This window comes from Carcharodon carcharias, chromosome 17 (assembly GCF_017639515.1).
Source record: "Carcharodon carcharias isolate sCarCar2 chromosome 17, sCarCar2.pri, whole genome shotgun sequence".
Taxonomy (NCBI): Eukaryota; Metazoa; Chordata; class Chondrichthyes; order Lamniformes; family Lamnidae; genus Carcharodon; species Carcharodon carcharias.
The window spans coordinates 63,511,815-63,526,423 of NC_054483.1; the positions used below are offsets into that span (position 1 = coordinate 63,511,815).

General features: G+C 40.6%; 1 protein-coding gene across 1 annotated transcript; it reads right to left on the bottom strand.

Moving 5' to 3' along the window:
- Window positions 1–9,369: 9,369 nt before the first annotated feature.
- On the bottom strand, window positions 9,370–10,707 carry LOC121289647 (D(1C) dopamine receptor). The gene has a single exon (XM_041209273.1). The coding sequence runs from the start codon at window positions 10,705–10,707 to the stop codon at window positions 9,370–9,372; it is 1,338 nt and encodes a 445-aa protein (XP_041065207.1).
- Window positions 10,708–14,609: the final 3,902 nt, after the last annotated feature.

The window sequence follows — 14,609 nt, forward strand, 5'->3', positions numbered from 1 at the left end:
CAGAGCCTTCAGTTTCTGCTTCCTCCACTCTGTTTAATAAATGAAAGGAAGAATTGAATCAACTTCCACATGAACTATGTTTTAACTAATTGTTCAATAAAATTGTCACTTTTGATATAAATTGAATGGCTACAACATCAAAAATTTCCTAATGCCTGTGCAAGTATGAAGATAGTTGATTATGTATAATTGTATTTGAAAATGTCAAGCCACTGATGAATCTTGAATAGCTGTAGGTGATAACTGATGGTTAATGTATACCTAGCTACAAGTTAGTGGCATCATCTCAAATTGTTGCCTGACATTTCTCTATTCCAACATCATAGAGTCAAGTGAATTACTGTCACCGTTCTTTGATAACATCATGAAATATGTATCAGTCAGAAACATGAAATGCCCTGTGTAATTTAGTAAAGTATTTCAAATCAGTACATGAAATCTTTTCAATCTTTAAATGGCCTCTCCCAATTTCATTATAACTCAGTGCTTACGTTTGTTCATACTGAATAAGAATCTGTGTTTTTGTGAAGCACAGAATCAGAAAGTAATTTCTTGTTCATAAAATCATAAAAATTGCATGGATGCACTTAAGGGGAAGCTAGATACTTGAGGGAAAAAGGAATAGAATAGAATAGAATGATATGCTTATAGGGTTCAGTAAAGAGGGGTGGGAAGATGCTTGTGTGGAACATAAACACAGGCAAAGACCAGTTGGGCTCAATGGTCTGTTTTTGTTCTGTATAATCTACCCTCTCAAAATCTTTCATCATTTCAATAAAGTAGATCACCTTTCTGCTCCAGTGAACACAGCTGAGAATTTCTTGAAAACAATGACATTGCATCAACCTCGGGCACCTTGGATGTACCCTCTGGTGTGAGAAAAATCATACAACTTGGATAATGTTCTGTCTGATACAAGTAGTCTTTTAAAGGGACATTTTTGAGAAGATGTGGTGAGCTGTCTTCTTGAACCGCTGCAATCCATGTGATCTAAGTTTACCCACAGTGCTGTTAGGAAGGGAGTTCCAGGATTTTGGCCCAGTGACAGCAAAGGAACAGAAATATATCTCCAAGTCAGGATGGTGTGTGGCTTGGAGGGGTACTTGCAGGAGATAGTGTTCCCATGCATCTGCTGCCCTTGTCCTTCTAGGTGTAGAGATTGTAGGTTTGAAAGGTGCTGTAGAAGGTGCACATTCTCTACAGCCATGAACAGTAGCTCTGAAGGTTGTGTTGCCTACCCAGTGCCAAGGTTAAGGACATCTCCTCATGACTGGAGAGGAACTTGGAGTAGGAGGGGGAGCATCAAGTTTTCATGGTCCACATGGGGACCAACGACATAGGTAGATTTCAGATTTTCAGTTCAGATTTTCCACATTATACTTCATCTGCTACAATTTTGTCCAATCACTTAACCTATCTATATCCCTTTGAAGACTCCTTATGTCTCCTTCACAACTTACTCTCCTACCTATCTTTGTATCATCAGCAAAGTTAACAACCATATATTTAGTCCCTTCATCCAAGGCATTGATAAAGATTGTAAATAGTTGAGACCCCAGCACTGATCCCTGTGGCACTCTACTCATTACATCTTGCCAATATGAAAATGACCCGTTTATCCCCCACTCTTCGTTTCCTATTAGCTAACCAATCCTTTATCCATATTAATATGTTGCTCCCTAAACCATGAGCTCTTATTTTGTATAATAATCTTTGATCTGGCAACTTATCAAATGCCTTTTGGAAATCCAAGCACATCACATCTACAGGTTTCTCCTTATAGACCATAAGACCATAAGACATAGGAGCAGAAATTAGGCCAATCGGCCCATCAAGTCTGCTCCGCCATTCAATCATGGCTGATAAGTTTCTCAACCCCATTCTCCTGCCTTCTCCCCGTAACCTTTGATCACCTTACCAAGCAAGAACCTATCTATTTCAGTCTTAAATACACTCAGTGACCTGGCCTCCACAGCCTTCTGTGGCAATGAATTCCATAGATTCACCACTCTCTGGCTAAAGAAGTTTCTCTTCAACTCTGTTCTAAAAGGTCTTCCCTTTACTCTGAGGCTGTGCCCTCGGGTCCCACTCTCTCCTACTATTGAAAACATCTTCCCCACGTCCACTCTATCCAGGCCTTTCAGTATTCTGTAAGTTTCAATCAGATCCCCCCTCATCCTTCTAAACTCCATCGAGTATAGACCCAGAGTCCTCAAACGTTCCTCATATGTTAAGCCTTTCATTCCTGGGATCGTTCTCGTGAACCTCCTCTGGACCCTCTCCAGGGCCAGAACATCCTTTTTGAGATATGGGGCCCAAAATTGCTCTCAATATTCTAAATGTGGTCTGACCAGAGCCTTATAAAGCCTCAGCAGCACGTTGCTTATACATGTTGCTGTTTCTTCCTCAACAAACTCTAATAAATTAGTCAGCACAATTTCACTTTCTCAAAACCATCTGCCTGATTGCATTAAGATTTTCTAAGTGTCCCTCCTAATAGGTTCCAGCATTTTCCTTATGATAGATGTTAGGCTAACTGGTCTGTAATTTCCTGCTTTCTGTCTCCCTCCTGTCTTGAATAAGGGAGTCACATTCGCTTCTTTCCAATCTGATGGGACCTTTCCAGAATCTAGGGAATTTCGGGAAAATAAAACTATTACATCTTCTATCTCAGCAGCCACTTCTTTTAAGACCCTAGGATGAAGTCTATCAGGACCTGGGGACTTGTCGGTCTTTAGTTCTGATAATTTTCTCAGTACCTTTTCCCTGGTGATTGCACTTGTTTTAAGTTCTTCCCTCCCTTTCACCTCTTGATTTAGAATTATTTCTGGGATGTTATTTGTGCCTTCTACAGTGAAGACAGACACAAAATACTTGTTCAATGCATCATCACTGCTTTATTTCCCATTACTAATTCCCCAGTATCACTCCCCAGAGGACCAATGCTCAATTTAGTAATTATTTTCCTTTATTAATGCCTGTAGAAGGTCTTACTATCTGTTTTTATATTTCTAGCTAGCTTTCTTTAACTTGCTAATTTCTCCCTCAATACATTTTAATCATTCTTTGCTGTTTTCTATATTTTGACCAATCTTCTGATCTGCCACTGATATTCACGGAATTGTACACTTTTTCTTTCAATTTGATACTATCTTTAACTTCCTTAGTTAGCCACAAGTGATGCATCCTTCCTTGTGCTTTGTACATATTGGAGAGGCTTTAGAGAATCAAGAGGTAAGTATCCATTGCTTGCATTAACCTCTCCATTCAAAAAACACACCAAAAATTAGAGGAGAAATCATAACTAGATGTAATTTCTTTTAAATGTCTTAACTTAATTATGATGTGAAGTATACTTTAAGTTAGAATGGCTAATTTTATAAGAAGTTCCACATTTTTCACAAAATGCAAGTTAATCTTTGTTGATAGGAATAGATTTGTATTCACTTGTTAAAGTCCAGGTCACTGATACTTTTAAATGCATGGCAAGAATGAAAAGATGAAGATCGCCCAAGTCACAAAATGTCAGGAATAGATTTATCAATAGGCATCTTACTGCAGGACCCTTGGAAAATTAGCTTGCAAATTCCAAGATTTATTTCTCTTGGTCCACTCAGGCTCTGACTCCTGATCAAATCAGCTGGAAAGTCTCTGGAAAAGTAATTATCACCCTTTTCCCTCTAGAGTCAGGTTAACCTGACTTCAGAGTTAAAATACAACTTCCCAAAAGTAAGATACGGTATTTAACGCAGCAAAATCACCAAGAATCATATGATGATTGTGGGGAAAATGGTGAAAGTTGCATATTCCTGCAAATGTGAGTCAACTCCAGTCAATTCCCATTATTAACGACCCCCATACTCATATTTTAATCTTAATCAGACTGTTTGAGTACCGTTGTTGTTCTTCTTCTACCCATCTAACATTGAGATAAGTTTTCAACTCATTACTGAAAATTTGCTCTTAATATCAACAAATCTATCAATGATAATTAAATTTAGATTTTGAATCAATGTGAATGCAGCTGAGCTAAATGCTTGCAAACCATCTGCTCTAACAGACCTAACACATGCTCAGAGCATTTTGCTCCAGTTACTCACACTTTGTGCCAGGAGCTAAACGTTTGCCAGTAAGGCCAGTTGTCCATTGACCAGCAGGAAATCTAATTCAGTGGTGGGCAGATGGAGAGAACTAGAACACAGGTATTTCCCACATTACTTCAAAAGAGCATAGTTGGCTGTGAAATTCTTTGGGACATCCCAAGGTTGTGAAAAGAGCTAAGTGCTGGTCTTTTTCTCTTTCAAATTGGGAAACAAATTGGGGAAGTTGTCGTTTTCACCTGGCTCCTCAGGAACATGTAAGAACACCCCCACAATAATTAATGTCAAATGATAATCTGGTAGAAAAATCTAAAAGAGGTAGGGGAAAAATACCTGAAATAAAAAGCCTTTATTTTTAAAATTTACCAGCAAAATAGAGGAAAAAAGAAAATAATTTCCTGGGTTGTACGCCATTTTAAACCACTAAATATTCTGAACTAAATGGAGTGTTTCAGATGAGTTTTCTTTGTTTAGTCAGAGGGTCTAACACTTGTGTGAGAAGGGGACATTTAGGTGATGCTTTGAAGTTGTGATGTTGAGATAGAGTGAGCCAGTTATACAGGCCCAGGTCCATGGGACAATGGAATAATCTTCCTGCTCCACTGCTTTCACTAACAGCAGCTTAAACTAGAAGCACCTCATAAAAAATGTTATAATCCTGTAAGTAATTGAATGACAATGTTTTGGGTTGAGAGAAGATAAGAACAGACAAATAAGAAAAATCACTTCCATCCTCAGCAAATAATGTAAACCCACTTTCAGATGTGGAACAAAATCAATTTATTGTGTGATATAAATAATTGAGAATAAGAAGTTATTTGCATTCTAAACAAGTAAGTGAATAGAATTATTCTACCCATGAGACCTGCATATTTCAGCACCAGTCAGGGGTGTAAATTTTTACCTTTTGTAGTATTGCTTCAGAATGTTTTCTCTATTACAATGAAGGGAAAATCAGATTTAAGTTCCAGGTCATGCACCATCCATGAACAATGGAAGAGAAGGTTTAATGATACTCGCCAGGAGGGGACAAAAAAAAAATCAAGAGTATTTAGACTGTCCAGAAGGTTATTTTGCAGACATGATAGCTGAGACTGAGTTGTTGAATGGATTTGCATTTATAAAGGTCAGAATTGTTAACATCCACGGAAGTATTTATTGTGTACAATTTATTCAAAAACTACAGATTGAAGGAAATCCTTATTTTTATACATATCAAAGGCCAGAAAGAAACATATCTGAGATTTAGGACATAGGCATCTCACAGAGTAGTATAGATGAGTGTTCCTCGCTTCAATGTTCCACCTTACCAAGAAAGTAGATTATGCACTGTATTGTAGATATTCTATTTGAAATAAATGCAGTTTCATGGCTATTTTAAATACATAACTGCTTTATCACTGATTCTAGTTGTGTCACAAATACTATCATATTTTTTCCTTTAAAAAAGTCACACTTACTCAAAAGCTCAGGCCACATAAACATGAAACACTTCTTAAAAAATGCTTCTTGTGAGCTTTTCCATAAAAAAATAGCATCTTCTGAAGCCCAAAATTAAATTGGAGCTTATCTGCAGGAGTTAATTAATTCTTTAATCCTGTAGCTGCTTTCCCTGAATGTAACCACCACTGGATCTCCACACTAATTGGCATTACAATGCTTGAAAATGATCCACCTTTATTATAGGAATACTGAGACCAGCATTTCTCTTATTTCATCACTGAACTCAGCAGTGAGTGCAAATAAAATGTTGTTATAAGAGTTAATTGCCTTCCCAATCTTTTCATGAGATGAAAAGTTGAAAATACTTCCTGCTGACAGGGCACCATTCATTGACTATTTTAAATACATAATTGCTGTATCACTGATTCTAGTTGTGTCACAAATACTATCATATTTTTTTCCTTTAAAAAAGTCACACTTACTCAAAAGCTCAGGCCACATAAACATGAAACACTTCTTAAAAAATGCTTCTTGTGAGCTTTTCCATAAAAAATAGCATCTTCTGAAGCCCAAAATTAAATTGGAGCTTTATTCGTCTCAATTTTCAGATCAGCACTGTAGTACAGAGTTCAACATTATTAGGGGCAATTGAACAATGCGAGCTATATTTTCCACCACAGCAATACCAAAGAGCCAGTGCAACTCAACGAGATATCGGGAAAAAAAATGTTTCTGAGCCACTCCACCAATTCCATGCTGACCTTTGACTTTTCTCAAAAGCAATTAGGGATGGGCAATAAATGCTGGCCATTGCTAGTGATTCTCATATCCCAAAAATCAATTTTAAAATCTTCCAGGTTGTCATGCTGAAAGTGGTAGAGGTGGTGCATTATGCCTTGCTATTGCTATTGATAAAGTGAGGAGGATTAGAATTTTAAAACATAGACTGCCTATGAAACCAAGCACCAAATTTGAAAATGTACAGATTTATTTCAGCACAGGTTTCTCAGGTTTGCTGCAGCCAATACACAGCTCCCCACAACCCTGCCCATTTCAGTGAATTCCTTGGAGGTGCCAACCTGCCAGAATAATGTACATGACCTTGAAGCTATGAAACTCATCACGCTATAGGAGTCATGACCATCTTTGTGGTGGTCAGACACCACAACAACATCAATGAAAAGGCCCCTCTTCTGCAAAATGGGATATTCAGCCTTGTAATTTCCTCAGGACATCTTAAATTTAATATTGGCCTTTAAAGAAATGTCAGGTAGCTGCTGAAGACTCACATGTGCTTTTATGTCAATATATGGCATTTAGGCTTTCCAGTGTTAGGCAAAACTGCTACCCCCTGTTCCTGTGCCTCCCTGCTCCTTTATGATCAGACATCAGTGTTTATGTTTCCACCAAAGAACCCTAACATTCTTTCCCTACATTTAATGTTTTTCTAATAGTTTATATGGCTTTTAATAATCTGGACAATGTTTTTGAGCTTCCTCCACAGTGATAGAAAAATGGCGGCACAAGATCATTGATGGCTGCCAATCTACTTCTATAAGCTAAACGTATCCAACCTAGTGGTGATCTCAAATTAAAACAGCAGACCTTTTTAAAAAATTTTTTTGAAGAAAAGTACTGAAAAGAATCAAAAATAGCACAACTATAAAAATGGCCAAAATAAGTACTGATAGTTGGCAGTGAGGGGGTGGGGGAAATAAAAACAAGTAAATGTATTAAATGAATTGATTTAATATAAAAGTTTTCAGAGCATTTCAGACATTACACTCCAGTTGTCATTTGGTGTTTTATATGTTCTCATAAAGCACAAAAATGCAAAAGAAAAGTTATTTTCAGCTGCATTTTCTGATCTTGAAATAATGGAATGGATTGGAGGCAAAAACTTGCCAATCTAGACAATATTTCAACAACATGCAACCTCTAATTGACCAGGAATCTATTTAGGATACATACCCAGAGAGGGTGCCTGAGCAGCAGCCTTAAATGGAAACATATGGTTAGCAACTAATTGATTCCAGAATTCACAACCGCTGCAAATCTTCTTCTTGGAGACAGACCATGTACAATTGCATCAGGATTTTGAGGCTCCCTAAACAGCTGCTTGGAAGTGCTTTCCATATTTAATGTAACTCCTTTACTCTCTGTTACTTTCGACCATCCTGCCTTTTAATCTCTAGGGTTTTTTTAATCCTGTTTTTTTGTTTTCATTCCCATTTTTCCTATTACCCTTACTCCTTTTAAGTCAGTTTCAGATGCTGTGTGTTTTCTCTCTGTAACTCTGTTTGCTCCTATTGATTTTTCTGATACCTAGTGCTTTCTGTCCACCAAGGGCGGAATTGGACAGCCCTGTTGTGTCAGGGGCAGGGGCATAAAATGTGGCAAGCATTCCAAAGTCCATTGACTTCAGTGGGACCATGAAATCTCACCAGTGTAAAATGCCGCTCTAAGTCATTTTCCTTCAGTAACCTTCAATTGCTTTCATTTTCTCCACCAGTCTCTTACAAGTGGACTAGAATTCCAGAAGCCAGGGCAAAGCATGGGGAAGTGGGACCAGAAGCTTAGAAAGGAGAAAGCAGGGAGTGGTTGGAACCAGCACAAAACAGCAAGCCCCAGGAACATGTGGGACAATGAAGGTGGGTGAAACTTGGAATACAGGAATTTGCTATCTGCTAATGAGAGAGAATCATAGAATTTTATGGCACAGAAGGAAGTCATTCGGCCCATTCTGTCTTTGCTAGCTTTTTGAAAGAGCTGTCCAATTAGTCCCACTGCCCTGTTCCTTCTCATAACTCTGCAAATTAGTTATTTTCAACCAAGTACAATCATGTTCAAAGCTGTTAATACTCAAGGAAAGGAGAAAATGTGACAGTGACTCAAGGGTGGTATGAGGAGGTTTATAGGTGTAATTAAGTTTTTTTCTGAATTATTGATTTAATCATGAAAGAAAACTAATAAGTGATGAAGTTTTGAGTTCTATTGAGGTGGCTGAAGCATAACCACTTGTATCTCAAAAGATTTTTTGCTGCCATGTTGTTAGGCAGATTTTTTTGTAGAGGCAGAAAAGTATTGTCAAAGCAATTGGGGAATAATTTTTCTTAAACACATCTTCACACACACCTCTTACCCTTTTGGGGATTAGAGGGGAGGTGGTGGAATGATTCCCAGGAGGATTATCCACCTGTTAGACTGTGTAACCAACACTTCTTCTGAATCCCAGCACAGGATTTGAACTCAGAACTTCCCACCCAGAGGTAAGGATGCTACCACTGAGACACAAGACCTCCTATGGAGGGGAATAAATACAGACAAGAGCCAACTAGAAAGAAGAAAACAGGTACATTACCGACAAGGAAAGAAAATTGGTGAACATTTCACAATCACTAACATGGTCAGAACAGTTGTGAAGTGCATTATGGCCACAAAAACTCTTCCACATATACAATAGATAGGTAATGGTGGAAATCCTAGTGCTGGCCATACTATTTACTGACGGCATTTACTGAGTTTGTGAATGAAATTACACATACATCTGAAGTGAGAGGTTCTCTGAAGTCCTCTGGGTTAACAGTTTTGTGCAGTGTTAAATCCCTTTCCGGGAGGAGAAATTCTCAAATTTGGGTCACATTCACACCAAGAACTGCAAAGCTGCACACACACACTGCATGGTCGCTGCAATGGTTCAAACCCATCCATAGTTTATAGTGTGACCATCAGACTCTAACAGATGATGGTTGGGCCCGCTGGGTGTCACCAGCAGGTGTAATATTTGGAGTATGATTGTAGCCAATGGATGGCTCAGTGCATCGCCTCAGCGGTAAAGGGCTGTGATGGTATCGAGACTGATCTCTGCTTCGCACTCATACTGAGCCCCGCCTGGGAGCAACAGATTCCTGTTCTCCCTGGGGCTGTGAGCTGATGAAATGATGGAGACCTTGTCGAAGGGATCCTCGTGTTCCTCGGGTTCGGTGACTGAGTGGGGAAGCTGATTGGGGAGGCTGGTGGCATTGACGCCAGCTGCTGGGGGGTCTTTCTGCAGGGTGGTGTCGTGGTGGTAGGAGACCAGCTCGTTGCTGAAGTTCACCGCCTCCACCGCATTGCTGGGGCAGAATCGAGCGCAGCCCAAGATGGTGGTGAAAGCCTTCCTGAAGTCCGCGTTGAAGGCATAGATGACCGGGTTGAGGGATGAGTTGGCCCAGCCGAACCAGACGAAGATGTTGAAGGTGATGTCGCTGACACAGGGAGGCTCGCCGGCTTGGTACAACTGCAGGTCACAGAAAGGCACCATGCAGTTCAGCACAAAGAAGGGCAGCCAGCAAAAGACGAAGACCCCCATTATTATAGAGAGGGTCTTAAGCACCTTGGTCTCTTTCTTAAAGGAAGTTTTCAACGCCGCTTCGTGTGGGCAGTCAGCCGTGTGCTCCTGGCAGTTTTGGGCGTGTTCCACCGCCCTCTCTAAAGATGAGATCCTCCGGATTTGGGTCTGAGCGATGCGGTAGATGCGCGTGTAGGTGCCGATCATGATGGCCACCGGGATGTAAAAGCTGATGAGAGAGGAGGAGATTGCATAAGTTCTGTTCAGGCTGGAGTCACAATTCCCCGTCCTGTTACTGCCCTTGCCCTCTAACTCTTGCAGCAAGTCCGCCTCTGTTTTGTGCCAGTTCAGTTGCACGGGGATGAAGGAGATTAAGATGGACAGTGTCCAGGCCACCCCGATCATCACGAAAGCCACCCTCTGGGTCATCTTCCGCTCGTACCTGAAAGGGCTTGCGATGGCCCAGTACCTGTCCAGGCTGATGATGCACAGGTTGAGGATGGAGGCGGTCGAGCACATAATGTCAAAGGCAATCCAGGTGTCGCAGAAGGAGCCGAAAAGCCAATATCCAGCCACCTCGCTCAAGGCTTTCCAGGGCATCACGAGCAGGGCCACGAACAGGTCGGACACCGCCAGCGAGATGACGAAAAAGTTGGTGACTTTCGACCTCAGGTGCCTGAACTTGATGACAGCCAGACACACCAGAGTGTTCCCCAGGAGGGTGGAGAGAATGAGAAGGAAAAGCAGGCAGCCAGTGACTGCCCGGAGGCTCAGCTCCGTCCTCACTACTTCGCCTGCTCCATAGATGTTTCCCTGGTTCGTTAGGTTTCCCATGAAGATTTTTCTTTTTCCTCTCTGGAGAATCCACCCTTTCTGTCTTAGAGCGCACACGATTCTACAGCTTCCCGATCTTCAGAATCATTCCACATTTTCTTTCGCATCCTTGTTCCAGAACATGAGACACCTCAGCTTCTGGGGCGGGTCCCTGTCTCACCTGCTCCAAGTCACCAGAAAGGTTCAGTCTATCTGCCGCCAGCTGGAGTACTGGGTTTTAAAACGAGCATAACAATAGTATTGTGTCTCTATAACGCAAACATATTGAGTTATGGATACAGCGTTGTTCTTAATATTGACGTTCGCGTTAATTGTAAAAATAGTTGAATTTCACAAATCTAGGTTAAGAGAAACACTTTCTCGCCTATAATTGCATGGACAGAATACATTATATAATGTACCACATATAGTACATTACCTGCACTATAATAAAAATTACACTATACATCAGCTCACTATATATACAAGAATTATTAACAGTATATATTCATGGCTCTATAACTTATACATATACTCCAGTCCATGTACCGTGTTTGTATGTGGTTCCTATATCTTATGACTATATCTTAAGGACACGATAAACACGCTATATATTAACTACATGCAATATTATACCTGACTACAATATACGCTAAATACATTGTGTACTCTGCATATATTATACATTACTAGCACACACACGCCATGCATTAACCTAAAATCATTTATTGTGATGGCCAATGGTATGAACTAAGGGTGACAGCTGTTAAACTAAATCGACCGTTTCAGGACCATGGAGTGTCATTTCCACCATTGTAATAGAACGTGCAAGTTTTGCACTATCGTCCAGCGGCCGCTCTGCTGAACCCTGCAATTGATGAAGGGCAGTTGAATCAGTAACTATTTTAACTAAATCCTAGCGATCCACTTTGAACTAAGAAGCGGTCAATTAAATAATGATGATATCAAATGATTCACCTGTTTACAGCAGATGTCCTCTCCAAGGCGGACTGTCAAACACTCCTTTCTCTCCTTATCATTGATTAAATATGTAGAAATGAATAAGTAGCAGGATTTCTATAAACTCTTAGAATGAGTCAGCAATAGTGAACAACAAGCTAAAAATGTACCTCCTAACTCCCTAGCAGATCGACCTGAAACTGAGCCATCAGAATTGGTGGCGGCTGAAGGTGATTTCAGTCTGCTCCATCTCAAGCTGGAAGAAGTTTCGGCCAATCACCCACGACTTGAAACATCAAGATGGGCAGTTGGAAAATCAGAGAGGCGATCCTGGAATTGGGAGTTGCAGTGGAGAGTTAAAGCTGGGGGTCACGGTCCAAGAATGAGGGCACAAAATCGCAAATTTTGGAACGAAACTAAAATGGATGGCTATGACCTGGTCTCATTCTTGGAAAACAGTATGCCGTCTTTCGTGTGGAACCCGCGAGCCATTGTAGAAATATATCACCGGCGATCAGCAGAAATCTATTGGCAGTGTGGTATTCTTTTACGAGTGTATCGATTTGAACAGGTTAGCTGCTTACTCCTGTTCTACATACACCAGCTAGAAGTGCTGGAGCAGCAGGGGATCGAGCTCAGCAGCACTTGATATTAAACTGGAGTATATACCGTGATGGTTGTATGGTTTCAGTCCACAGGGGGATATTCATTTTGATATGGCATTCTGAACCTTCTCCTGTCTGGTCCTTGCTGTTGGGGGTGATAGTGCACAGGCGGTGCACACCGAACCGACGCTTAAGTTGATTCGATACCTGGAGCCGGAAGGGAACCCCTCGAGAGGGTTTCTTAAACTAAGGATGGGAAAATAATAGTTTGTAGCTACATGAAACTCAGAGGATAGAATATTCTGTTTTTAATTAGCAAAAAGAAAACAGTTTTAAATAACCGTTTGCAAGGTAGGTCAACTGCATAAACAAACGGAAGTGACCATTGTTTGAAGAGGATTTAATGTTTCTATGAATATCCAAGTACGTTCAGTGCAATTTATAATCTGTTACTCCATCAGGGAAATATTTTAGAAACTGAAACATCTGGAATATGCTGCATGTTAACATGCTTTTTATGAGGAGCAATGTTCTTATAGATTATTTGCCATAAATCCCTTCTCTACAGTTAGACTTCACGGTGAGGGGAGACATTGTGTTTGATGTTACATCACTGACGAGTTATTGCCCCCATCTGGCATTTTCTGAATTTTAATGGAATAACATCACCATGTATTTATATAGCACCGTCATGTATAAAATGCGCCACAGTGCGTCAAAGCTGCAATCAAGCAAAAATAAATAGTGATCCAAAGAAAAAGGTTAAAAAGAGAAGTAACAAGAAAACTTCGGTAAATAGGTGGGTTTTATAAATGGTTTTAAAGGTTGAGAAGCAGAAGCGATTATTGAGAGAATTCCAGAGAGAGAGAGAGCACAATGGCTGAAGGAATGATCACAAATGATGGGAAAAAGGAAGGGAGCTGATGCACAAGAGGCCAGAGTCAGCGGAAGATAGTTGGAGTCTGGAGGATGTTCCAGAGCTAGACCGGGTGAGTCCATGAGTGGGTTTGAACACAAGGGTGAGAATTTTAAATTTGAGGCAGTGAGGTTAGTAAAAATAGGAGTGGTGAACATGAGGGATTTAGTACAGGTTAGAGTAAAGGCAACAGAGTTTTGAATGAGTTGAAATTTAGAGTGTGGAACTTGGGAGACTGACAAGGATGTGGGCATCAATGCCAAGACCAGCATTTGTTGCCCATCCATAGGTACTGTGCAGGATTACGATCTCGCCCTGTATCCATTTTTTCATAAAATGTATAGAAATATGCTCATTGCTACCTCAAAATCTCAATCCGGACAAAGACCTAAAATGGCTGATTCCATGTCTGTCTGTGACCCCCGAACAAAAGAAGCTACCTGGCAGTATCAGGGAAACTCACTCATCATTATCCCTGAAGACACACTATCAATCCCCTGTAGGCTGCACAGAGCAAAGTCAAAGAGAGCTATACGAAGGCCATCTGCATTTTCATAACCCTGTCTGGCCAACAGGAGTTTGCTCATCTGCGAAGACAAAGAGCCCCACCACCTTCCTTTCAATTCTTAATGGTTCAGACATTTAGCAATCTCATGGACCCAGATGTCCTTTGGAGAAGTGGGTGTCATGTGACATGGGTCTCTGGCATGTGGAGCCAGCAATATTGTGTTGCTGAACTGCAAAGTCTCGGTCTGCTTTTTTTTATCACCTGACAAGCAGCCTCATAGACATGGAGCTCTGACCCAGGTTGGACAACTGGCCCCATCTACACTGCTTCTGCTGGACATTCTGTACCATCGCCTACAAGACTGATTCATTCATCTTTGCATGTCTATCTCATCATGTGAAGTCAACACCACCAGAAAAGTGAATTATCCAGCACTGGTTTTCAACACACTGATCTCTGTGAAGGAATACCTCATTGGACTTTGATTCTGGACTGTGGAACGCACATGCAACAATATTTATTTTCTCTGTGGTCCCTGTACTGTAAAACTTTCTTTTCTCTGTCATTCTTTTACTGTATGAATGCAATGGAGCCAAGGTCATAACCCTCCTCCCGTGTTTTGAATGTGTGCAAATAAACTGACCCTTTGAGTTCATCCTATCTCAAGCTTGCTGTGGGGTTATTACTAGAAAATTGAATCACACCAAAACTGAGAGGTTGGGAAATACTCCACCACTTATAAAGAGCAAAATACCTTTCTGTTTACGATGGGTGGTAAGATGAGAAATTAATGCTGCTTAACTTAACTCCTCTCCTGTCTGTAACAGTACCATTGAGAAGGGAAATGGTGAACTACCTTTTTAAGCAGCTGCAGTCCATGTGTTTTTTTTATTCAATCATGGGCGGTGGGCTTTGTTGGCTAGGTCAGCATTTA

Bases quoted from the DNA above. Each gene is read 5' to 3' on its own strand.
- LOC121289647 (XM_041209273.1), bottom strand. From the start codon at position 10,707: ATGGGAAACCTAACGAACCAGGGAAACATCTATGGAGCAGGCGAAGTA.